Genomic DNA, 26,614 nt, shown 5'->3' with positions numbered 1-26,614 from the left:
AGCTTGTCAAGCGTAATTTACCTTATAATAATTGGAAGGCATTTGAAATTGGGGGTCATTTGGCTAAAGTTGTGGTGGGTAGGGCTGGTTCAAGTAATTAGTGGGCCCAGGAAATCTGGACCACGTCACGGCAGTGGAGCAGGGAGAGGTAAGTATTTCAACTTTGCAAGTGCTGTGAACCTGAGCAAGCAGGGGGGGCCCACTCGTTGGCATTGGCACTGGCACAGGGCCCCTCAAAGTACAGCGGTGTGTTTGCACGGCGGGGGCGCCTCCCACCGGCAGCAACACTTTTGCGTACTATGAGAGGCCCTGTGCCAGTGACGTCGCCAACTAGTATTCCTCCCCCCACCTGATGAAGGAACCTGCACTTTCATCTGCACCTTCCTCTTTGTCCCCGTGTAAGGTGGTATGGTATGCGGGAAGAGCAACCTGACTTTCAGCAGGGTCACAATGTTGTTGTGTAGCGTGCACGGGGAATGTTGCGTTATGGGTCAATGTACCAGCAGACTCATCTATCACTGGCTGGGCAATGGGCAGGATGAGGAGGAAACACAGATATAGGCCCAAAGAATAAAGTTGGCTAAATGCAGTTCAAAATTGGTAACACAGGAATAACCAGGGGGCATTGCAGTGGAGGACAACTGGAATGAGAGGCTGACACAGAGAGTAGGCCCAAATCAGTAAGTAGTCGAAATGCAGTTCAAAATTGGCAACCGTAGTAAACAGGCGGCACAGCTTTGTTCAGTGGAGGAGAACAGCAAGGAGTGACAGACACCGATAGTAGGCCCCAACCCAACTAGTAGGCCAAATGCAGTCTAACATTAACAACTACTTAACGAGCGCCTGAAAACGGAATTTCAGGACAGGAAACCAGGAGAACAGCAAGGAGTGGCAGACACCGATAGTAGGCCCCAAACCAACTAGTACGCCAAATGCAGTTGTTCCGTTTAACCACAATTTAATGAGAGCCTGAAGATAGAAGTTCAGGAAAGGCAACCTGGAGAACACCTTGGAGTGGAACACACCATCTCTCTACACCCCATACCCAATTTGTAGGCCTAATGCAGCGTAGTTTCCAACAACTACTAAACGAGAGCCGGAAGATCGAAGCTCAGGAAAGGCAACCTGGAGAACACCTTGGAGTGGAACACACCATCTCTCTCCACCCCATAGCCAATTTGGAGGCCTAATGCAGTGTAGTTTTCTACAACTACTAAACGAGAGTCGGAAGACCGAAGCAATGGCAAGGAAACCTGGGGAACATCTTGGAGTGTAACACACCATCTCTCTCCACCCGATACCCATTTTGTAGGCCTAATGCAGTGTAGTTTTCTACAACTACTAAACGAGAGTCTGAAGACCGAAGCAATGGCAAGGAAACCTGGGGAACACCTTGGAGTGTAACACACCATCTCTCTCCACCCGATACCCATTTTGTAGGCCTAATGCAGTGTAGTTTTCTACAACTACTAAACGAGAGTCGGAAGACCGAAGCAATGGCAAGGAAACCTGGGGAACACCTTGGAGTGTAACACACCATCTCTCTCCACCCGATACCCATTTTGTAGGCCTAATGCAGTGTAGTTTTCTACAACTACTAAACGAGAGTCTGAAGACCGAAGCAATGGCAAGGAAACCTGGGGAACACCTTGGAGTGTAACACACCATCTCTCTCCACCCGATACCCATTTTGTAGGCCTAATGCAGTGTAGTTTTCTACAACTACTAAACGAGAGTCGGAAGACCGAAGCAATGGCAAGGAAACCTGGGGAACACCTTGGAGTGTAACACACCATCTCTCTCCACCCGATACCCATTTTGTAGGCCTAATGCAGTGTAGTTTTCTACAACTACTAAACGAGAGTCTGAAGACCGAAGCAATGGCAAGGAAACCTGGGGAACACCTTGGAGTGTAACACACCATCTCTCTCCACCCGATACCCATTTTGTAGGCCTAATGCAGTGTAGTTTTCTACAACTACTAAACGAGAGTCGGAAGACCGAAGCAATGGCAAGGAAACCTGGGGAACACCTTGGAGTGTAACACACCATCTCTCTCCACCCGATACCCATTTTGTAGGCCTAATGCAGTGTAGTTTTCTACAACTACTAAACGAGAGTCTGAAGACCGAAGCAATGGCAAGGAAACCTGGGGAACACCTTGGAGTGTAACACACCATCTCTCTCCACCCCATACCCAATTTGTAGGCCTAATGCAGCCTACTTTCCGACAACTACTAAACGAGAGCATGAAGATCGAAGCTCAGGAAAGGCAACCTGGGGAACACCTTGGAGTGTAACACACCCTCTCTCTACACCACGGAAGGGCTGATTCTTAGGAAGGAAGGCTGTCGGAAAGAAGCAGGGCGCGTCCGAGGGTGATTATATTCTTATTAGGTATATACTCACCCTCAAACGCGCCCTGCTTCTTTATTTGTAATGAATGTTTATTTGCAATGTGGTTTTGACTTACTCTATTTTTTTGGTAAATAATGATTTTATTATTTTCATTGTTTTGCATCTTCTTGGCAATAATATAAAGAAGACGCGACAGGACAACACTCGGTGGATGCCATATCTGTGTTTTAAATTGAAAAAAACTTTCAGTTAACTACTTGCAGGAGAAAGTTATTGTAGCTGGTGGCCATTTTTAGTACTGTACCAGATTTTTGTTGTATGTGTTTGTTTTTAATGTTAAAATGTCTGCATTTGATATCTCTCCAGTATTTTCTTTTTTATAAGCAAAATACTTATTTTTATATTTTCTGATGTTGGTTCAAGGGGTACACGGGCAGCAGTAGACAGGTCAGTGGAGGCCTAGTGGAAGGAGGGACCGCAGACAGGCTTCGAAGGCCTAACATAATAAATTGGGCTGGCTGTAGGCAATTTAAAATTGGTTCCAGGGGAACACGGGCAGCAGTGGCCTGGTCTGTGTAGTAGTAGTGGAAAGAACGGGCCGCAGACAGGCTTCGAAGGCCTAACATAACAAAAATTGGGCTGTAGGCAATTTAAAATTGGTTCCAGGGGAACACGGGCAGCAGTAGACAGGTCAGTGGAGGCCTAGTGGAAGGAGGGACCGCAGACAGGCTTCGAAGCCCTAACATAATAAATTGGGCTTGCTGTCGGCAATTTTAAATTGGTTCCAGGGGAACACGGGCAGCAGTGGCCTGGTCAGTGTAGTAGTAGTGGAAAGAACGGGCCGCAGACAGGCTTCGAAGGCCTAACATAACAAAAATTGGGATGTAGGCAATTTAAAATTGGTTCCAGGGGAACACGGGCAGCAGTAGACAGGTCAGTGGAGGCCTAGTGGAAGGAGTGACCGCAGACAGGCTTCGAAGGCCTAACATAAGAAAAATGTCAATACAATGGTATTGACAGTGCCAGGCATTGAAGGATGTCAGCGCATAGACTAAACATTGGTGGAGCTGTGAGAGAAAATTTTGCAAGTGGTAGAGCACTGTTTGAGCTGGGGGGGGGGGGACTGTCTTGTGGCCGGCGGTACAGGCCCAGGGCCCCTCATATTACAACGGTGTGTCTGACGTTGGGTGCACACCACCACCGCCAGACACTTTATTGTACTATGAGGGACCTAGTGGCAGTGCCGTCGACCAAAAGCGGGCACACCCACCTCCTCAGACAAACAGTACTCTCACGGGTGCTGGCGCCAAGTGGCGATACCACGGCCCCGTGTGGGGACTTTGGCCATTTAGGGAGGTGTTAACATGTCGGATGCTGGACAATCAGGTGCTGCAAATTACGAGATTGGAAAAGTCGTTCAGAATAGTCCACAGGCAAGACCTTTACATAGGCAAGGTGGGGCAAAAGATTTCGAAATCCAGTTGTGGTTCATTTTAATGAAGGTTAGATCATCTACATTTTGGGTAGCCAGACGAGTCCTTTTTTCTGTTAGTATTGAACCTGCAGCACTGAATACTCTTTCTGATAGGACACTAGCTGCCGGGCAAGCAAGCTCCTGCAATGCATATTCTGCCAATTCTGGCCAGGTGTCTAATTTTGATGCCCAGTAATCAAATGGGAATAACGGTTGAGGGAGAACGTCGATAAGGGATGAAAAATAGTTAGTAACCATACTGGACAAATGTTGTCTCCTGTCACTTTGAATTGATGCTGCAGTACCTGTCCTGTCTGCGGTCATAGCAAAATCACTCCACAACCTGGTCAGAAAACCCCTCTGGCCAACGCCACTTCTGATTTCTGCCCCTCTAACACCTCTGGTCTGCTGGCCCCTGCAGCTCGTGTTAGAACGATCACGGGCGCTGTGTGCAGGGAATGCCAGAAGCAAACGGTCAACAAGAGTTGATTGTTTGGTTGCTAATATTAGTTCCAAGTTCTCATGTGGCATTATATTTTGCAATTTGCCTTTATAGCGAGGATCAAGGAGGCAGGCCAACCAGTAATCGTCATCGTTCATCATTTTTGTTATGCGTGTGTCCCTTTTGAGGATACGTAAGGCATAATCCGCCATGTGGCCCAAAGTTCCAGTTCTCAAATCTGTGGTTGTGCTTGGTTTAGGGGCAGTTTCAGGCAAATCCACGTCACTTGTGTCCCTCCAAAAACCAGAACCCGGCCTTGCCGCGCCAACAATTTCCACTGGCCCCGGAAAAGCTTCCTCATTATAAATATAATCATCCCCATCATCCTCCTTGTCCTCCTCCTCCTGTTCGCCCGCTACCTCGTCCTGTACACTGCCCTGGCCAGACAATGGCTGACTGTCATCAAGGCTTTCCTCTTCCTCAGCTGCAGACGCCTGATCCTTTATGTGCGTCAAACTTTGCATCAGCAGACGCATTAGGGGGATGCTCATGCTTATTATGGCGTTGTCTGCACTAACCAGCCGTGTGCATTCCTCAAAACACTGAAGGACTTGACACATGTCTTGAATCTTCGACCACTGCACACCTGACAACTCCATATCTGCCATCCTACTGCCTGCCCGTGTATGTGTATCCTCCCACAAAAACATAACAGCCCGCCTCTGTTCACACAGTCTCTGAAGCATGTGCAGTGTTGAGTTCCACCTTGTTGCAACGTCTATGATTAGGCGATGCTGTGGAAGGTTCAAAGAACGCTGATAGGTCTGCATACGGCTGGAGTGTACGGGCGAACGGCGGATATGTGAGCAAAGTCCACGCACTTTGAGGAGCAGGTCGGATAACCCCGGATAACTTTTCAGGAAGCACTGCACCACCAGGTTTAAGGTGTGAGCCAGGCAAGGAATGTGTTTCAGTTGGGAAAGGGAGATGGCAGCCATGAAATTCCTTCCGTTATCACTCACTACCTTGCCTGCCTCAAGATCTACAGTGCCCAGCCACGACTGCGTTTCTTTCTGCAAGAACTCGGACAGAACTTCAGCGGTGTGTCTGTTGTCGCCCAAACACTTCATAGCCAATACAGCCTGCTGACGTTTGCCAGTAGCTGCCCCATAATGGGAGACCTGGTGTGCAACAGTGGCAGCTGCGGATGGAGTGGTTGTGCGACTGCGGTCTGTGGACGAGGTCTCGCTTCTGCAGGAGGACGAGGAGGAGGAGGAGGGGGTGCGAACGGCTACAGCCAACTGTTTCCTAGACCGTGGGCTAGGCAGAACTGTCCCAAACTTGCTGTCCCCTGTGGACCCTGCATCCACCACATTTACCCAGTGTGCCGTGATGGACACGTAACGTCCCTGGCCATGCCTACTGGTCCATGCATCTGTTGTCAGGTGCACCTTTGTGCTCACAGATTGCCTGAGTGCATGGACGATGCGCTCTTTAACATGCTGGTGGAGGGCTGGGATGGCTTTTCTGGAAAAAAAGTGTCGACTGGGTAGCTCGTAGCGTGGTACAGCGTAGTCCATCAGGGCTTTGAAAGCTTCGCTTTCAACTAACCGGTAGGGCATCATCTCTAACGAGATTAGTCTAGCTATGTGTGCGTTCAAACCCTGTGTACGCGGATGCGAGGCTAAGTACTTCCTTTTTCTAACCATAGTCTCATGTAGGGCTAGCTGGACAGGAGAGCTGGAGATTGTGGAACTAGCGGGGGTGCCGGTGGACATGGCAGACTGAGAGACAGTGGGAGATGGTATTGTTGCCGCCGGTGCCCTAGATGCAGTGTTTCCTACTACGAAACTGGTGATTCCCTGACCCTGACTGCTTTGGCCTGGCAAAGAAACCTGCACAGATACTGCAGGTGGTGCAGAAAATGGTGGCCCTACACTGCCGGAAGGGATGTTGCGTTGATGACTAGCTTCATTGGCCGAGGGTGCTACAACCTTAAGGGACGTTTGGTAGTTAGTCCAAGCTTGCAAATGCATGGTGGTTAAATGTCTATGCATGCAACTTGTATTGAGACTTTTCAGATTCTGCCCTCTGCTTAAGGTAGTTGAACATTTTTGACAGATGACTTTGCGCTGATCAATTGGATGTTGTTTAAAAAAATGCCAGACTGCACTCTTTCTAGCATCGGATACCTTTTCAGGCATTGCAGACTGAGCTTTAACCGGATGGCCACGCTGTCCTCCAACAGGTTTTGACTTTGCCACACGTTTTGGGCAAGATACGGGCCCGGCAGATGGAACCTGTTGCGATGTTGATGCCTGCTGCGGCCCCTCCTCCTCCGCTTCAGAACTGCTGCCGCCTGCACCCTGTTCCCCCAATGGCTGCCAATCGGGGTCAAGAACTGGGTCATCTATTACCTCTTCTTGTAGCTCGTGTGCAACTTCGTCTGTGTCACCATGTCGGTCGGTGGTATAGCGTTCGTGATGGGGCAACATAGTCTCATCAGGGTCTGATTCTTGATCAGCACCCTGCGAGGGCAATGTTGTGGTCTGAGTCAAAGGACCAGCATAGTAGTCTGGCTGTGGCTGTGCATCAGTGCACTCCATGTCAGATTCAACTTGTAATGGGCATGGACTGTTAACTGCTTCACTTTCTAAGCCAGGGACGGTATGTGTAAAGAGCTCCATGGAGTAACCCGTTGTGTCGCCTGCTGCATTCTTCTCTGTTGTTGTTTTTGCTGAAGAGGACAAGGAAGCGACTTGTCCCTGACCGTGAACATCCACTAACGACGCGCTGCTTTGACATTTACCAGTTTCACGAGAGGAGGCAAAAGAGCTAGAGGCTGAGTCAGCAAGATAAGCCAAAACTTGCTCTTGCTGCTCCGGCTTTAAAAGCGGTTTTCCTACTCCCAGAAAAGGGAGCGTTCGAGGCCTTGTGTAGCCAGACGACGAACCTGGCTCCACAGCTCCAGACTTAGGTGCAATATTTTTTTTCCCACGACCACCTGATGCTCCACCACTACCCTCATTACCAGCTGACAATGAACGCCCCCGGCCACGACCTCTTCCACCAGACTTCCTCATTGTTTTAAAAACGTTACCAAACTAACGGTATTTGTTGCTGTCACACAACTTACACGGTGAGCTATAACTTCAGTATGATTTAGCTACCCCTTTACTGGTGGGTGAGACCACAACGAAAATCAGGCACAATGTTACACACTCTGTTGTTGGTGGCAACAAATGAGAGAGATGCCACACACGCAGGACTGTCACTGAAGCGCAAATGTAAATATTAATCTCCCACTGATTTGTTTTTTTTTTTTTTTAAAGGGGAGACTTTAGAAAAAAAAAATAATAAAAAAAAATGATTTTTTAAGGAAGAATTTATAAACCAAATAAAATGAAATGATTGTTTCAGGGAGAATTTAGAAAACAAATAAAAAAAAATAGGCTTTGTAGGGCCCACTGAGTGAGAGAGGACGCACACAGGAGTCAGGAGTGGCACACAAGCCCAGGGGCCAATATTTATCTCCCACTGATTGATTTAGTGATTTTTTCAGGTAGATTTTGGAACCCAAATCAAGCAAAAAAATTAATAGGCTTTCTATGGCCCACAATTGGAGAGAGAGAGATGGCACACCCAGGAGTCAAGACTGGCACACAAGCAGAAAGGGCAACATTAATCTCCCACTGATTTGATTTTTTTTTTTTTTTTTCAGGGAGACTTTAGAAAAAAAAAATACAAAAAAAATGATTTTTTCAGGAATAATTTAGAAACCAAATAAAATAAAATGATTGTTTCAGGGAGAATTTAGAAAACAAATAAAAAAAAAATAGGCTTTGTAGGGCCCACTGAGTGAGAGAGGACGCACACAGGAGTCAGGAGTGGCACACAAGCCCAGAGGCCAATATTTATCTCCCACTGATTGATTTATTGATTTTTTCAGGTAGAATTTAGAACCCAAATCAACCAAAAAAATAAATAGGCTTTCTATGGCCCACTATTTGTGAGAGAGATGGCACGCTCAGGACTGGCACACAAGCCCAGAGACCAATATTAATCTCCCACTTTTTTCTTTTTTTCCAGGGAAAATTTATAAACCCAATAAAAAAAATAATAAATAGGCTTTCTATGGCCCACTATCTGAGAGAGAGAGATGGCACGCTTAGGACTGGCACACAAGCCCAAAGGCCAATATTAATCTCCCACTGATTGATTTATTGATTTTTTCAGGTAGAATTTAGAACCCAAATCAACCAAAAAAATAAATAGGCTTTCTATGGCCCACTATTTGTGAGAGAGATGGCACGCTCAGGACTGGCACACAAGCCCAGAGGCCAATATTAATCTCCCACTTTTTTTTTTTTTTTCCAGGGAAAATTTATAAACCCAATAAAAAAAATAATAAATAGGCTTTCTATGGCCCACTATCTGAGAGAGAGAGATGGCACGCTTAGGACTGGCACACAAGCCCAAAGGCCAATATTAATCTCCCACTGATTGATTTATTGATTTTTTCAGGTAGAATTTAGAACCCAAATCAAGCAAAAAAATTAATAGGCTTTCTATGGCCCACTGAGTGAGAGATGGCACACACAGGAGTCAGGAGTGGCACACAAGCCCTGAGGCCAATATTTTTCTCCCACTGATTGATGTTGTGATTTTTTCAGGTAGATTTTGGAACCCAAATCAAGCAAAAAAATAAATAGGCTTTCTATGGCCCACTGAGTGAGAGATGGCACACACAGGAGTAAGGAGTGGCACACAAGCCCAAAGGCCAATATTTTTCTCCCACTGATTGATGTAGTGATTTTTTCAGGTAGATTTTAGAACCCAAATCAAGCAAAAAAATAAATAGGCTTTCTATGGCCCACTGAGTGATAGATGACACAGACAGGGATGGCACTCTAGCAGAAATGCCAATCTTAATCTCCCACAAAAAAAAAAAAAAAAAAAAAAAGGAACTGTCCTTCAATTACTATCTCCCTGCAGTAATCTCAGCCAGGTATGGCAGGCAGCAATAAGGAGTGGACTGATGCACAAATTAAATAAAAAGTGTGGACAAACAAACAAGATAGCTGTGCAGAAAGGAAGGAACAAGAGGATTTGTGCTTTGAAAAAAGCAGTTGGTTTGCACAGCGGCGTACACACAGCAATGCAGCTATCAGGGAGCCTTCTAGGGCAGCCCAATGAGCTACAGCGCTGAGGAAAAAAAAAAAAATGTAGCTTCCACTGTCCCTGCACACCGAAGGTGGTGTTGGGCTGTGGAAATCGCTACAGCACAAGCGGTTTGGTGGTTAATGGACCCTGCCTAACGCTATCCCTGCTTCTGACGAAGCGGCAGCAACCTCTCCCTAAGCTCAGATCAGCAGCAGTAACATGGCGGTCGGCGGGAACGCCCCTTTATAGCCCCTGTGACGCCGCGGACAGCAAGCCAATCACTGCAATGCCCTTCTCTAAGATGGTGGGGACCAGGACCTATGTCATCACGCTGCCCACACTCTGCGTTTACCTTCATTGGCTGAGAAATGGCGCTTTTCGTGTCATTGAAACGCGACTTTGGCGCGAAAGTCGCGTACCGCATGGCCGACCCCGCACAGGGGTCGGATCGGGTTTCATGAAACCCGACTTTGCCAAAAGTCGGCGACTTTTGAAAATGAACGACCCGTTTCGCTCAACCCTAATGATGACCTATCCTTATGATAATGCATCAATATCAGATCGGTTAAGTTCCCACATCCAGCAACCAACTGCTCCGCTAGTAGCTAGAACTCCAGCTGCCAAAAGTTGACATTGTATGGAGCTAGAACACAACAGCTTTGTAAACTTTGCAGCTGTCGTTCTCCAGCTCCATGTACTGTGAACAGCTGAGAAGTGGGGTTGCTGGGTGTTGAACCCTACTGATTTGATATTGATGACTTATTCTGTGGCTAGGCAATCAATTTCTTAGTGCCGGACAACAACTTTAAAGTTACGTAACTATGATGAAGCATATTGTTATACAACAGGGTCTTTGTTCTTTCTCGCTACTAGATGATTACTGTGCAGCTACTTAGCATTACTTAATATGGCACAGTAATGTGAGCTAGTCCTGCATGACATAATAAGAAATATCTTTTAGATCGTTTTTGTATTTTTCACCACGGGAAAAGATTGAAGGATTGGATTCTTAGGCTCTGGTAACTGTTATGAAAGGCAATTCAGAATCACAATGGACATGGAGGTCAGAGCACATACAGTGATCTGACAATAACCCAAAATAATAGAACGAGCTCTGAGACGTGGGAACTCTGCAGACCGCAATCCCTAATCCTATCAAACCACACTAAAGGTAGCCGTGGAGCGCTCCTGACCAGAACCTAGGCGCCTCGTCACAGCCTGAGAAACTAGCTAGTCCTGAAGAAGAAAAATAAGCCTACCTTGCCTCAGAGAAATTCCCCAAAGGAAAAGGCAGCCCCCCACATATAATGACTGTGAGTAAGATGAAAACACAAACATAGAGATGAAACAGATTTAGCAAAGTGAGGCCCGACTAGCTGAACAGAACGAGGATAGGGAAGATAACTTTGCGGTCAGCACAAAAACCTATAAATACCCACGCAGAGGGGACAAAAAGACCCTCCGCACCGACTAACGGTACGGAGGTGGTCCCTCTGCGTCTCAGAGCTTCCAGCAGGCGAGAAAAACCAATAAAGCAAGCTGGACTGAAAAATAGCAGCAAAATAACATAAGCAAAACTTAGCTTTGCAGAGCAGCAGGCCACAGGAATGATCCAGGGAAAAAACAAGTCCTACACTGGAACATTGACAGGAAGCATGGATCAAAGCATCAGGTGGAGTTAAGTAGAGAAGAAGCTAACGAGCTCACCAGATCACCTGAGGGAGGAAACTCAGAAGCTGCAGTACCACTTTCCTCCACAAACGGAAGATCCCAGAGAGAATCAGCCGAAGTACCACTTGTGACCACAGGAGTGAACTCTGCCACAGAATTCACAACAGGTAACATCGAAATTTTTGTTAAGAAAGTTGGACTAAATGTAGTGTTAAAAGAACCCAAATTATATATTAACATGTCAGTCATTGGTATCCCAAAGCAGAGATTTCACATACTACGCTACAGAAGAAACAAATGTGAACATCTCTGCAACGGAGTGTCACAGAACAAAACGAAAAAGAGCAGAAGAATCAGGGGAGCTCAGGAATTTTTACAGGGTATTTGAATCAATATTTTTGAGCAAGGAACAAATCCTATTGAGACATTGCCACCATGGTTTTGCCATAGATTATGTAAATTACTGACTGTCCTGCTGGTGGTCATAAAGATCTGACAGCACACTGCTCCTTGCTGTGTCTGCTCTACCACTTGTTTCTATCAATTATAGAATAAGTATCAATGAAGAAGGTTTAAGTAAGTAATGCATATACAATAGGACACAATAATTACAAAACACTTGGGAAAAGATAAATCAAAACCAAATCACTGTGAATTCAAGAAAGACTTAAAAAAATATAAATGACCTGAGATGGTCAAGGTACATACATGCAGAGGGGAAAATAAGTATTTGACACACTGCCGATTTTGCAAGTTTTGCCATCTGCAAAGAATAAATAGTTCTGTAATTATTATCACAAGTACACTTCAACTGTGAGAGACAGAATCTTAAAAAAAAATCCAGAAAATCACATTGTATGATTTTTACATAATTAATTAGCATTTTATTGCATGAAACAAGTATTTGATCACCTACCCACAAGGAAGACTTCTGGCTCTCACAGACCTGTTAGTTTTTCCTTAAGAAGCCTCCTACTCTGCACTCATTACCTGTATTAATTGCACCGGTTTGAACTTGTTACCTGTATAAAAGACTCCTGTCTTCACACTCAATTGATCACACTCCAACTTCTCCACCATGGCCAAGACCAAAGAGCTGTCTAAGGACTCTGGGGACAAAATTGTAGACCTGCACAAGGCAGGGATGGGCTACAGAACATCAGGCAAGCAGCTTGGTGAGAAGGCAACAACTGTTGGCACAATTATTAGAAAATGGAAAAAACACATGATGACTGTCAATTTTCCTCGGTCTGGGGCTCCATGCAAGATCTTGCCTTGTGGGATAAGGATGATTCTGAGGAAGGTCAGGAATCAACCCAGAACTACACTTGTCTGTGTTCCGAAGAGAGTTGGGACCAGAGTCTCAAATATTACCATCAGTAACAGACTACACCGCCATGGATTAAATTCCTGTAGTGCAGGTCCCCCTGCTTACACCAGCACAAGTCCCGGCCTGTTTGAAGTTTGCCAATGACCATCTGGATGATCCAGTGGAGGCATAGGCAATGTTCATATGGTAAGATGAGACCAAATTAGAACTTTTTGGTATCAACTCGCCGTGTTTGGAGGAAGAAGAAGGATGAGTACAACCCCAAGAGCACCGTTCCAACTGTGAAGCATGTGGAGGAAACATCATACTTTGAGGGTGCTTTTCTGCAAAGGGGACAGAACAACTGCACTGTATTGAAGGGAGTACAGATGGGGCCATGAATTGCAAGATTTTCGCCAACAACCTTCTCAGTAAGAGCATTGAAGATGGATCATGGCTGGGTCTTTCAGCATGACAATGACATGAAACACACAGTCAGGGCAACTAAGGCGTGGCTCTGTAAAAAGCATTTCAAGGTCCTGCAGTGGCCTAACCAGTCTCCAGACCAAGAACCCAATAGAAAATCTTTGGAGGGAGTTGAAACTCAATGTTGCTCAGCGACAGCCCCGAAACCTGAAAGATCCTCAGAGAATCTGTATGGAGGAGTGGGTCAAAATCCCTGCTGCAGTGTGTGCAAACTTGGTCAAGAACTATAGGAAATGTCTGACCTCTGTAATTGCAAACAAAGGTTTCTGTACCAAATATTAAGTTCTGTTTTTCTATTGTATCAAATACTTATTTCATGCAATAGATAGCAAATTAATTATGTAAAAATCATACAATGTGATTTTCTGGAATTTTTTTTAAGATTCTGCTGCTCACAAAATTACAGATCTCTCAATAGTTTGTAGGTGGGAAAACTTGCAAAATTGGCAGTATATCAAATACTTTATTTTCCCCACTGTTTAGAGAAAATGGCCTACAAATCACAGTCATAGTGATGGTAAATAACGTTTAACAGCCACAGGTGGAATCTGGGGTAATCCTAAAAGAACAGAGTGGTCAAAAGCTCAAAGTGAATAAATCATGTATAATACCCGGAGAAATGCCTGATTAGCGTTTCGCCAAGACTTCTTCTATGGGATGAAGAAGCATTCTAGCTCAGAGAAGGCAAATCACATTGAGTGTGCTGTATTTGAGTATGGATAGGGGAAAGAGCACAACCAGTAGCAGTCTGCAATTATAGAGGCTGTACATTTGTGTGAAGAGAGAGAACAGAATTTGCAGTAGGAAGAACGAAATCTTAGGGTATGTTTCCACGTTCAGGAAACGCTGCGTTTTGACGCTGTGTTGAGCCGCAACGTCAAAAACGCAGCGTCCAGATGTTACAGCATAGTGGAGGGGATTTCATGAAATCCCGTCTCCACTATGCATTAAAAGACGCATGCGGCAGACCCGCGGAAACGCACATGCGGCGCGTCTTTTAAGAATGCAGCATGTCCTTGCATTGCTGAAACAAGGCAAGGACAGCGCAGGTGACCTGCCAGTGACCTCAGGTGCAGATTTGGTCAGGATTTTACCAGCATAAAATCCTGACCAAGTCCTGATGCAATCCTGAATGTGGACACATACCCTTACACTTTGCAACAGCAGTCTGTCAAAGAAAGGGAAAAGTGGACTTCTGTTCTGAAGGAATCTTGAAGGTTGGATTTAATCAGAATTCACGGGGGGGACACATGGCTGACGTTGGAGGAAAAGGGCGAGTCCAGGAGGTACCGAGAAGTTTTTATTTGTTTAAGGCTGAATTGAGCTATTCCTAAGGCCAGTCTCACACGTCCAGATAATTCCGGTACCGGAAAAATCGGTACCGGAATTATCCGTGTCCGTGTGTCCGTGTGCTTACGTTGAACATCAGTGTGGCACACGTGCGGCAGCCGTGTGCCGCCCGTGTGCTGACTGAGGACCACACGGACCATGCAGGAGACAGCACTAGAGTTAAGCGCTGTCCCCTGCGTGCGGTGCTGAAGCCGGTATTCATCCCTTCTTCCCAGCAGCTTATTACAGTATTGAATATGCGGCTCCACCCCTATGGGAGGTGGAGCCGCATATTCATCACTGTAATGTGCGGCACCACGTGACCGCTCATACAGGACAAGCAGCGACGCTGAGAGGATGTAAGCGCCGAGGGAGCTGGGTAAGTATTTTAATTCCAGCGGGGGGGCGCACAGGGGGTGGGAGAGGGCAGATTTCCGGCAACTTTATTTTAAAAACAAAAATAAATAAAAAAAAAAGATTATTCATTCCTTCTTTCCAGCAAACGCTGCTGGAGAGAAGAAATGAATGGGGCTTCAGCACCACACGCGGGGGGGACAGTGCTTACAGTAGCGCTGTCTCCTGCACGGCACACGGACTGCACACGGACAACATCCGTGTGCGGTACATGTTTTACACGGAGCCATTGACTTTAATGGGTCTGTGTGATCCGTGCGCTCCCACGAACACTGACATGTCTCCTTGTTTTCCAAACGGACACACGGTCCGTGAAAACACGCTGACATGTGCAGAGACACATTGATTTCAATGTGTCTACGTGAGTCAGTGTCTCCGGTACGTGAGGAAACTGTCACCTCACGTACCGGAGCCACTGACGTGTGAAACCGGCCTAAAAGATAGTGGGCAACCCTTTTAAAGTTGATTTCTTCATTCATCTCAGCATTTCTTACATTGGAAAGCTCATGCACGTCATTTACAAACCTAAACAAAAGCTACAACTAAAGAAAACAACAGATAAAATATAACAATCGCTTATCACCCCACGTCTTGTGTACGTGACAGCTCTTAGTTTCCGTCACAAGTTTTCGATGTTTTCAGCATTTCTCCACGCTCCATTTTAATGTGACTTCACAGTACGTTGATTGAGTTCTTCTGAGGCGATCCATCCACGGTTCACAACATTCTTCATGCCTCAGCAGACTTTGGCTACTTAGGTCATTAAATTGTGTATTTCCGCAGACTTCCAAAGACCCCTGTAGAGAAACATGGTCCCTAATTATATTAATTGCATGCAAATAAGCCCAGTTTAAGTAATAAGTTGGAAATATTTTAATACTGAATTAAAGCCCCTATGTATTATTTGTGATAAAACTATATGAACCCTGCTATGGGTCAGTGCCCATATAAATGATTTATACTCTTTACCAATTCATATCCAAAACTATATCATCTCTCTTCAATAAAATATCAAAAACCTCTATCTGCAGTCACATGATGAAATTATGGAGTATGCGAATCAGTGCGTTCAGTTATCAGTGTATCTGTATAATTAGGATTGTATATATGTGACTAGGAACCTGTAATCTATGGGACGGTATTCTTTATCCAGCACATTGTTCTTTCCTGATTCATTATCCCTGTATATGTGTTTTTATTGCTTTTAGATATTGCTGTATGTATAAATAAATATTTTTGCTTTCGTATTTGAGTGTTTTGGGGGTCTTCTTCTATGCTCGGATTATTATTCATTTGACCCACCCACTTTTTTATGGCCAATTAGGCTTTCTACCTCTATCTGCAGGATGATATACAGTATAAGGCTATGTTTACACTTTGCATTATTGCGGCATTTTTTTCAGCTCTCCTGGCAGTAAAGAAGCTGCTTACAAAAAAAACAACAGGTTTTTGCTGCATTTTTGTTGTCTCTTGTGCATGCTGATAAAGTTTAGTGCCCCCCAAAGAGCCACGATGCAACTTCCTTAAGGATTTCGCACCGTAATCTGTGTTTTTTTGCTGCGTTTTTTGTCGTCTCTTGTGCATGCTGATAAAATTTAGTGCCCCCTAAAAAACCATGATGAAACTTCCTTAAGGTTTTTGCATCAAAACCTGTGTTTTTTGCTGCGTTTTTGCACTTACCCATTACTTTCTATGGGTGGAAAAAAGTTGCAAAAACGCTGAAAGAAGTGACGTTCTGCAGTCTGCAAAACGCAGCAATCAGGAAAAAAAACAAAGGTGTGTGCATGAGATTTCGGAAATTTCAGAAATTTTAAGCTTTTGCTTAAAATTTGCATTAAAAAAATGCAACGCGTGAACATAGCCTTAAATATATATATATATATATATATATATATATATGATAGGACAGATGTGATTTTGAAACTGTATTTTTCACGATACAGTAGATATACAGTTTTGTGCATAAGGCCGCCTTCACACACCACTTTTTTAGGCATGTGCTATCCATTCTTTTCATGGACAGATCACAGACCCATTACAACGAATGTGCTCTTTTTTTTTAGAACCGATTGTCTGCCAAAAAAACCAAACAAACAAAAATGGAGACATGTCCTACTTTAATACATGTTGCCAATCAAACTCGCCAATACAAGTCAATGCCCCCAGGAAACAAAAAATGGATAGCGCGTAGATGTTCCCCTTTTCCCGTTTAATGGATAGAAAAAGCTATTTCACAAAAAGATGCAACAAAGGATCATAACAACGTGGCCCTAAAACTTGGACTGTTTTTCACATTGTGTTCGGCCAAGCAGTTTCAATAGAGAGAGAAGAGTAAGCTCTTTCCCGACACGTCTGGTGACCGCATATTTCCTCTAACATTTCAGGAGTGGCGATTTAACATGCCTGATCCTTCTCTTCCCAATCCCCATCATATTTTTGGAGCCCTGGGAATCCCCCTTACACATAACATAGTGAGACAGTCTTGCTGAAATCAGAATGTTCAATCCACTTTTTAAATGGAATCTGTCAGCAGGATTTTGCTATGTAATCTGAGAACAACATGAGGTAGGGGGTTAAAATACATATTTCAGTGATTTGTGACTTATCAAGCTGTGTGCTGTTATTTACTTACAATGAAGGTTTTATCACTAGGACACTATCATTGCTGTGACTAGCTTGCCCGCGAGCACTAGTCCAACTCCACCCCCCTCCTGTGATAAGCAGCTCACTGTCTATAAACAATGTGCATGCAGAGCCTGGTGTGGGCAGGGCTAGCTTTCTCACCCCTGCTTCATGCTAAATCTAAGACCCCTGATTGTGTCAGAATTCTGCACCCAGTAAACTAAGTGACACATCGTTGTATTCAGGGTCTCTTTACCTACATCATGATGGTCTCAGATGAAGTAGCAAAAACATGGTGTCAGATTCCCTTTAAGTGTAAGGGAATGGTGCACGCATAAGCAGCATTTTTACGTTTTTTTGTTGTTACTGCAGCCAAAATTTGTGTAAAAAACACTGCATTCAAAACACAAGTGTTTTTCTGGTGCAGAATCCATATGTGTTTTGTCTAGAGTGCATGTGTTAATAAAATTATATTTGTTCACCAAAAATAGAAGCAAAAAAAAAAAAAAAAGTTACAAAAATACAAAACAAAACTCTACGAGTGAACACAGCCTAAGTCACCTCTCGAGAGGAACTGTATTGTAAGCAAACACTAGTGGAGAATTGGCCCAAGCAGCAGCTCATCTATCCTAGGTAATGAATTCCGACACCATAACGGGGTGCCCAATTAAATATCTGCTATATTTTACGTATGCTTAGATCTACCACTATAAACACTCGCAATACCACATAAAGGCGCGTAGGCTTTCATGCACAGTAACTTCTTCTCGGTGGCAGAGAACAGGACTTATCTGAGCACTGGTAAATCATTCGCCATGAGATTGGATTTCGGCGATGAACCCCTTGCACTTTCCAAATTATTGGTTGGGAAGCCGCTATGTGCTTTTATTACATAGGGGTCCTCTGCTTAACAACGTCGTCCAAGTTTTGGCAGTTTTCATAAACATCCTCAAGTTGTCGAGAATTTCTCCCAGGAATATTGCAAAATATAATTTAGGAATATAAACAGGCTGCGATTCTATTATTCTAATTATTTGGGTTTTGCTAAATGAATATTTATTCGACGGGATAATTTAAAATGCAAACTACGTCTGGTTGGTAAACGTGTTTTGATGGATAGTTTAGCGCACCGCGGTCCATTACTAGATAATACAGCTCATTATGTGCTTGAATGCTTTTGTACAGTATTGAAGTGTCCCTGGGAGAAAAAAAAAATCTAAACTGTAGACAATTGAGGTGGAAAATAGGAAGATTATGTTTCTAGACGTGTCTTGTGTTTTCTTTGTAGAGCTGCCTGCCGCTCAATACGGTGCCTGGACAGAAAATGCTTTCATGGGTTCCCTGCAACGCCGCTCTCGAACACTCTATTTGGTTAAAGGTAATAGATCTCTTCAAAGCTGCGGTGCAAAAATCTACAGCATATAAACAGTATGTATATACTGCATGGACGGTATGTTCATATCGCTCACGATATGGCAATTTGGTAATCTGGCGATGTAGAATTCCTGCTCATTCCGCATAAGGTCTCGTGGACATGACTGTATTTTCGGTCTGAGTGCGGTCTGAAAAAATAAAACGCAGAACAGTGTTAGTCTATGGGGCCGCACACTTGTCCAATTTTTTTTCTCAGAACGGCTCGGTCGGAGAAAAAAAAAATCAACATGCACGATTTGCATCCGATCACACTCGGCCATGCAAACCATCGGACTGCACTCAGATGACATCTGAGTTAAGCCTGATATCTACACACTGACGGAATGGAGAAGATGGAGAATTTGTTTTCGAGAGAATCAGATCATACTGTGATCAAACTCCGATCAGAGTGTGATTTGCCTAATCGTCCCGATTCTCTTGGATGAGAGAAGATACGGTTGCCTGAACCTTCTCTATAGGTTTCTGTGTGTTGGATCCCCACCAATATGATATGAATCACATATACTATGGATAGGTCTTTAATATTTTATGCCTGAATAGCCCCTTTAATGGCATTTTCTGTCTCAATTATATATTCACCAGATAACATAAGGTGAAGAAGCCACTGCTTATTCAAAAATGGGCAAAGTTTTAGAGTTTTATTAAAGGGAATCTGTCAGTATATAAACTGAGAGCAGCATGATGTTGGACCAGAAATCCTGGTTCCAGCAATGTGTCACTTACTAGACTGTGTTTTGCTGTTTCAATAAAAGCAGTGTTTTATCAGCAGGAGATTATCAGTAGAGGACTAGATGTCTCATGCCTCTTGGTCCAACCCTGCCCCAACAACTGACTGGCAGCTTTTTGTCAATATACAGTGTACACAGAAATCTGCCAATCAGTGATGTGGGCGGGGTTATACGGAGCTCAGCGTTTCAAGCTCTGCTAGATCTGCAACAGCAAAAACATGGATTCTATCGTAACTGGTACATCAAGTAAACTAAGTGATACATCGCTGGAATCAGGGTTTCTGTCCCTACTTCCGAAAATTATTAGAGTTAATTTTTTTTTGCATTAGATAAACATTTAGGTTCATATTTATTCCTCGCTTTGTACCGAGGACCTGTGCACTCCAATATGTTTACTCACAGAGGAATAAGTAATGCTCCATCTGCAGTAATTCACGTGGAATAATGAAACTTTCATTTGCTTGATGCAGTAAGATTCAGATCTCATTTACTATATTAAAGATGCCATTCACCATTATTTGTTGTTATCTGCTCGGATTATGTTCTGCTCTTTACACGTGGTAATGATTACCTTCTCGTTATTAACCCTCCTTTGCTCAGGTCAGCTTTGATGAACCCAGTCTTGCAGATTCATTCCTTGTGTACCTGTCATCTGACGGCGACCTTCCTACCAGCACCCCGCCGGCTACACTCACTGCTCACCTGACAGATGTGACAGGACACAACCATTCACTGGGTAAGTAAAGTGGATACAACAATTTTTTTTTGTGCTGAATAATCTAAAAATATATTGAAAATTGCTGTAAATTTACGAATATTCAGTAAACCAATCTGAAAAAAGAATACAGCATGCAATGTGGCTTCTATGGAGTACTTGGAGACTAGTATGGAGACTATAGAGACTGGGAGACTATGGAGACTAGTGTGGAGACTGGGAGACTATGGAGACTAGGAGACTAAGGAGACTAGTATGGAGACTGGGAGACTATGGAGAGTAGTATGGAGACTATAGAGACTGGATGACTATGAAGACTAGTATGGAGACTATAGAGACTGGGAGACTATGGAGACTAGTATAGAGACTAGTATGGAGACTGTCAGACTATGGAGACTTGTATGGAAACTGGAGACTATGGAGACTGGGAGACTATGGAGACTAGTATGGAGACTAGGGAGACTGAGAGACTATGGAGACTGGGAGACTAAGGAGACTAGTATGGAGACTGGGAGACTATGGAGAGTAGTATGGAGACTATAGAGACTGGATGACTATGAAGACTAGTATGGAGACTATAGAGACTGGGAGACTATGGAGACTAGTGTGGAGACTAGTATGGAGACTATGGAGACTATGGAGACTGTGGAGACTGTGGAGACTAGTATGGAGACTGGGAGACTATGGAGAGTAGTATGGAGACTATAGAGACTGGAAGACTATGAAGACTAGTATGGAGACTAGTATTGAGACTGGGAGACTATGGAGACTAGTATAGAGACTAGTATGGAGACTGTCAGACTATGGAGACTTGTATGGAAACTATGGAGACTATGGAGACTGGGAGACTATGGAGACTAGTATGGAGACTAGGGAGACTGAGAGACTATGGAGACTGGGAGACTATGGAGACTATGGAGACTGGGAGACTATGGAGACTAGTGTGGAGACTAGTGTGGAGACTAGTATTGAGACTGGGAGACTATGGAGACTAGTATAGAGACTAGTATGGAGACTGTCAGACTATGGAGACTTGTATGGAAACTATGGAGACTATGGAGACTTGGAGACTATGGAGATTAGTATGGAGACTAGGGAGACTGAGAGACTATGGAGACTGGGAGACTATGGAGACTATGGAGACTGGGAGACTATGGAGACTAGTGTGGAGACTAGTGTGGAGACTATGGAGACTAGTGTGGAGACTAGTGTGGAGACTAGTATGGAGACTATGGAGACTATGGAGACTAGTGTGGAGACTGGGAGACTATGGAGACTAGTATGGAGACTGGGAGACTATGGAGACTGGGAGACTATGGAGACTAGTATGGAGACTGGGAGACTATGGAAACTAGTATGGAGACTAGGGAGACTGAGAGTCTATGGAGACTGGGAGACTATGGAGACTATGGAGACTGGGAGACTATGGAGACTAGTGTGGAGACTAGTGTGGAGACTAGTATGAAGACTATGGAGACTGGGAGACTATGGAGACTAGTGTGGAGACTGGGAGACTATGGAGACTGGGAGACTATGGAGACTAGTATGGAGACTGGGAGACTAAGGGGACTAGTATGGAGACTGGGAGACTAGTATGGAGACTGTGGAGACTAGTATGGAGACTGGGAGACTATGGAGACTAGTGTGGAGACTAGTATGGAGACTGGGAGACTATGGAGACTAGCGTGGAGACTATGGAGACTGGGAGACTATGGAGACTAGTATGGAGACTGGGAGACTATGGAGACTAGTATGGAGACTGGGAGACTATGGAGAGTAGTATGGAGACTATAGAGACTGGAAGACTATGAAGACTAGTATGGAGACTAGTATTGAGACTGGGAGACTATGGAGACTAGTATGGAGACTAGTATGGAGACTGTGAGACTATGGAGACTTGTATGGAGACTATGGAGACTAGTATGGAGACTATGGAGACTGGGAGACTATGGAGACTAGTATGGAGACTAGGGAGACTGGGAGACTATGAAGACTAGTATGGAGACTAGTATTGAGACTGGGAGACTATAGGGACCAGTATGGAGATTAGTATGGAGACTGGGAGACTAGTATGGAGACTGGGAGACTATGGAGAGTAGTATGGAGACTATGGAGACTGGAAGACTATGAAGACTAGTATGGAGACTAGTATTGAGACTGGGAGACTATGGAGACTAGTATAGAGACTAGTAGGGAGACTGTCAGACTATGGAGACTTGTATGGAAACTATGGAGACTATGGAGACTGGGAGACTATGGAGACTAGTATGGAGACTAGGGAGACTGAGAGACTATGGAGACTGGGAGACTATGGAGACTATGGAGACTGGGAGACTATGGAGACTAGTGTGGAGACTAGTGTGGAGACTAGTATTGAGACTGGGAGACTATGGAGACTAGTATAGAGACTAGTATGGAGACTGTCAGACTATGGAGACTTGTATGGAAACTATGGAGACTATGGAGACTGGGAGACTATGGAGACTAGTATGGAGACTAGGGAGACTGAGAGACTATGGAGACTGGGAGACTATGGAGACTATGGAGACTGGGAGACTATGGAGACTAGTGTGGAGACTAGTGTGGAGACTAGTATGGAGACTATGGAGACTATGGAGACTAGTGTGGAGACTGGGAGACTATGGAGACTAGTATGGAGACTGGGAGACTATGGAGACTGGGAGACTATGGAGACTAGTATGGAGACTGGGAGACTATGGAAACAAGTATGGAGACTAGGGAGACTGAGAGTCTATGGAGACTGGGAGACTATGGAGACTATGGAGACTGGGAGACTATGGAGACTAGTGTGGAGACTAGTGTGGAGACTAGTATGGAGACTATGGAGACTGGGAGACTATGGAGACTAGTGTGGAGACTGGGAGACTATGGAGACTGGGAGACTATGGAGACTAGTATGGAGACTGGGAGACTAAGGGGACTAGTATGGAGACTGGGAGACTAGTATGGAGACTGTGGAGACTAGTATGGAGACTGGGAGACTATGGAGACTAGTGTGGAGACTAGTATGGAGACTGTGAGACTATGGAGACTAGTGTGGAGACTATGGAGACTGGGAGACTATGGAGACTAGTATGGAGACTGGGAGACTATGGAGACTAGTATGGAGACTGGGAGACTATGGAGAGTAGTATGGAGACTATAGAGACTGGAAGACTATGAAGACTAGTATGGAGACTAGTATTGAGACTGGGAGACTATGGAGACTAGTATGGAGACTAGTATGGAGACTGTGAGACTATGGAGACTTGTATGGAGACTATGGAGACTAGTATGGAGACTGGGAGACTATGGAGACTAGTATGGAGACTAGGGAGACTGGGAGACTATAAAGACTAGTATGGAGACTAGTATTGAGACTGGGAGACTATAGGGACCAGTATGGAGATTAGTATGGAGACTGGGAGACTAGTATGGAGACTGGGAGACTATGGAGAGTAGTATGGAGACTATGGAGACTGGAAGACTATGAAGACTAGTATGGAGACTAGTAATGAGACTGGGAGACTATGGGGACTAATATGGAGACTAGTATGGAGACTTGGAGACTGTGGAGACTAGTATGGAGACTAGGGAGACTGGGACACTATGGAGACTAGTATGGAGACTGGGAGACTATGGAGACTAGTATGGAGACTAGTATGGAGACTGGGAGACTATGGAGACTAGTATGGAGACTGGGAGACTATGGAGACTAGTATGGAGACTATGGAGACTGGGAGACTATGGAGACTAGTATGGAGACTTGGAGACTATGGAGACTGGGAGACTAGTATGGAGACTATGGAGACTGGGAGACTATGGAAACTAATATGGAGACTAGTATGGAGACTGGGAGACTATGGAGACTAGTATGGAGATTATGGAGACTGGGAGACTATGGAGACTAGTATGGAGACTAGTAAGTAGACTGGGAGACTATGGAGACTGGTATGGAGACTGGGAGACTATGGAGACTAGTATGGAGACTATGGAGACTGGGAGACTATCGAGACTAGTATGGAGACTAGTATGGAGACTGGGAGACTATGGAGACTAGTATGGAGGCTGGGAGACCATGGAGACTAGTATGGAGAATGGGAGACTATGGAGATTAGTATGGAGACTAGTATGGAGACTGGGAGACAATGGAGACTAGTATGGAGACTATGGAGACTGGGAGACTAAAGAGACTAGTATGGAGAATAATATGGAGACTAGTATGGAGACTGTGAGACTATGGAGACTAGTATGGAGACTAACGAGACTATGGAGAATAGTATGGAGACTAGTATGGAGACTAGCATGGAGATTGGGAGACTGTGGAGACTAATATGGAGACAAGGAGTCTATGGAGACTAGTATGGAGAGTGGGAGACTATGGAGATTAGTATGGAGACTGGGAGACTATGGAGACTAGTATGAAGACTAGTATGGAGACTGGGAGACTATGTAGACTAGTATGGAGAGTGGGAGACTATGGAGATTAGTATGGAGACTGGGAGATTATGGAGACTAGTATGAAGACTATGGAGACTGGGAGACTATGGAGATTATTATGGAAACAATGGAGACTGGGAGACTATGGAGACTAGTTTGGAGACTGGAAGACTATGGAGACTAGTATGGTCACAATGGAGACTGGTAGACTATGGAAAGTAGTATGGAGACTATGGAAACTTGGAGACTATGGAGACTAGTTTGGAGACTGGGAGACTATGGAGACTAGTACGGAGACTATCGAGGCTAGTATGGAGACTAGTCTAGAGACTATGGAAACTTGGAGACTAGTTTGGAGACAATGATGACTAGTATGGAGACTAGTATAGAGACCATGGAAACTTGGAGACTATGCTAACTAGTATGGAAAATAGTACAGAGACTAGTATGGAGACTATGGTGACTAGTATAGAGACTATGCAGACTGGGAGACTGTGGAATCTAGTTTGGAGAATATGGAGACTAATATGGAGACTAGTTTGGAGACTATGGAAACTTGGAGACTATGGTAACTAGTATGGAGATTAGTATAGAGACTAATATGGAGTCTATGGTGACTAGTATGGAGACTATGGAAACTTGGAGACTATGGAGACTAGTTTGGAGACTGGGAGACTATGGAGACTAGTATGGTCACAATGGAGACTGGTAGACTATGGAAAGTAGTATGGAGACTATGGAGACTTGGAGACTATGGAGACTAGTTTGGAGACTATGGAGACTAGTTTGGAGACTGGGAGACTATGGAGACTAGTACGGAGACTATCGAGGCTAGTATGGAGACTAATCTAGAGACTATGGAAACTTGGAGACTAGTTTGGAGACAATGATGACTAGTATGGAGACTAGTATAGAGACCATGGAAACTTGGAGACTATGCTAACTAGTATGGAAAATAGTACAGAGACTAGTATGAAGACTATGGTGACTAGTATAGAGACTATGTAGACTGGGAGACTGTGGAATCTAGTTTGGAGAATATGGAGACTAATATGGAGACTAGTTTGGAGACTATGGAAACTTGGAGACTATGGTAACTAGTATGGAGATTAGTATAGAGACTAATATGGAGTCTATGGTGACTAGTATGGAGACTATGGAAACTTGGAGACTATGGAGACTAGTTTGGAGACTGGGAGACTATGGAGACTAGTACAGAGACTATCGAGGCTAGTATGGAGACTAGTCTAGAGACTATGGAAACTTGGAGACTAGTTTGGAGACAATGGTGACTAGTATGGAGACTAGTATAGAGACCATGGAAACTTGGAGACTATGCTAACTAGTGTGGAAAATAGTACGGAGACTAGTATGGAGACTATGGTGACTAGTATGGAGACTATGTAGACTGGGAGACTGTGGAATCTAGTTTGGAGAATATGGAGACTAATATGGAGACTAGTTTGGAGACTATGAAAACTTGGAGACTATGGTAACTAGTATGGATATTAGTATAGAGACTAATATGGAGTCTATGGTGACTAGTATGGAGACTATGGAAACTTGGAGACTATGGTGACTAGTATGGCGAGTAGTATAGAGAATATGGACACTAGTAGCGATACTTGGAGGCAAGGGTTACTGGGTGTTAACAAACTCTGCATTACATCCCCTCTCTAAGAAACTAGTAACAAATTGGCCGAAATATCATGAAGAGGTGGAGGAGTAAACAAACCCTTTGGTTGTCCTGACTAACAAACTCCACCAACCTAAAGGGGCCCCCAGTATACTCTTGCTATGGGGATCACATAAACTTCTTAACTTTTCACTGTAGATGTCCAGGAGGGTAATACTTTTGTTCCAAACTAAGCGCACTCTCGCCAGATTTTATACATGGCAATCAGGGGCATAACTATAATGGGTGCAAGAGTTGCAGTTGCACCTGGGTCTTGGAGCATAAAAAGGCCCAAAAGGTCCCATTGGCCCACAGGAGATGATCAACTCTATTGAAGACCCGAGATAGTTGGGG

At 44.4% G+C, this 26,614-nt stretch overlaps 1 protein-coding gene across 1 annotated transcript in view; it reads left to right on the top strand.

The window, feature by feature from the left end:
* PAPPA2 (pappalysin 2) overlaps positions 1 to 26,614 on the top strand; it is a 242,117-nt gene that overhangs the window by 111,303 nt on the left and 104,200 nt on the right. Inside the window, exons 12-13 of the mRNA XM_069737803.1 lie at positions 18,557 to 18,646; positions 20,031 to 20,166. Of these exons, the coding sequence (XP_069593904.1) occupies positions 18,557 to 18,646; positions 20,031 to 20,166 (226 nt within the window). The remainder of the gene's footprint in view (positions 1 to 18,556; positions 18,647 to 20,030; positions 20,167 to 26,614) is intronic.

The sequence above is a fragment of the Ranitomeya imitator genome, chromosome 8 (genome assembly GCF_032444005.1).
Source record: "Ranitomeya imitator isolate aRanImi1 chromosome 8, aRanImi1.pri, whole genome shotgun sequence".
NCBI classification, from domain to species: Eukaryota; Metazoa; Chordata; class Amphibia; order Anura; family Dendrobatidae; genus Ranitomeya; species Ranitomeya imitator.
The sequence above is the reverse complement of the archived record's forward strand: the minus strand, read 5'-3'. Positions and strand labels throughout refer to the sequence as shown.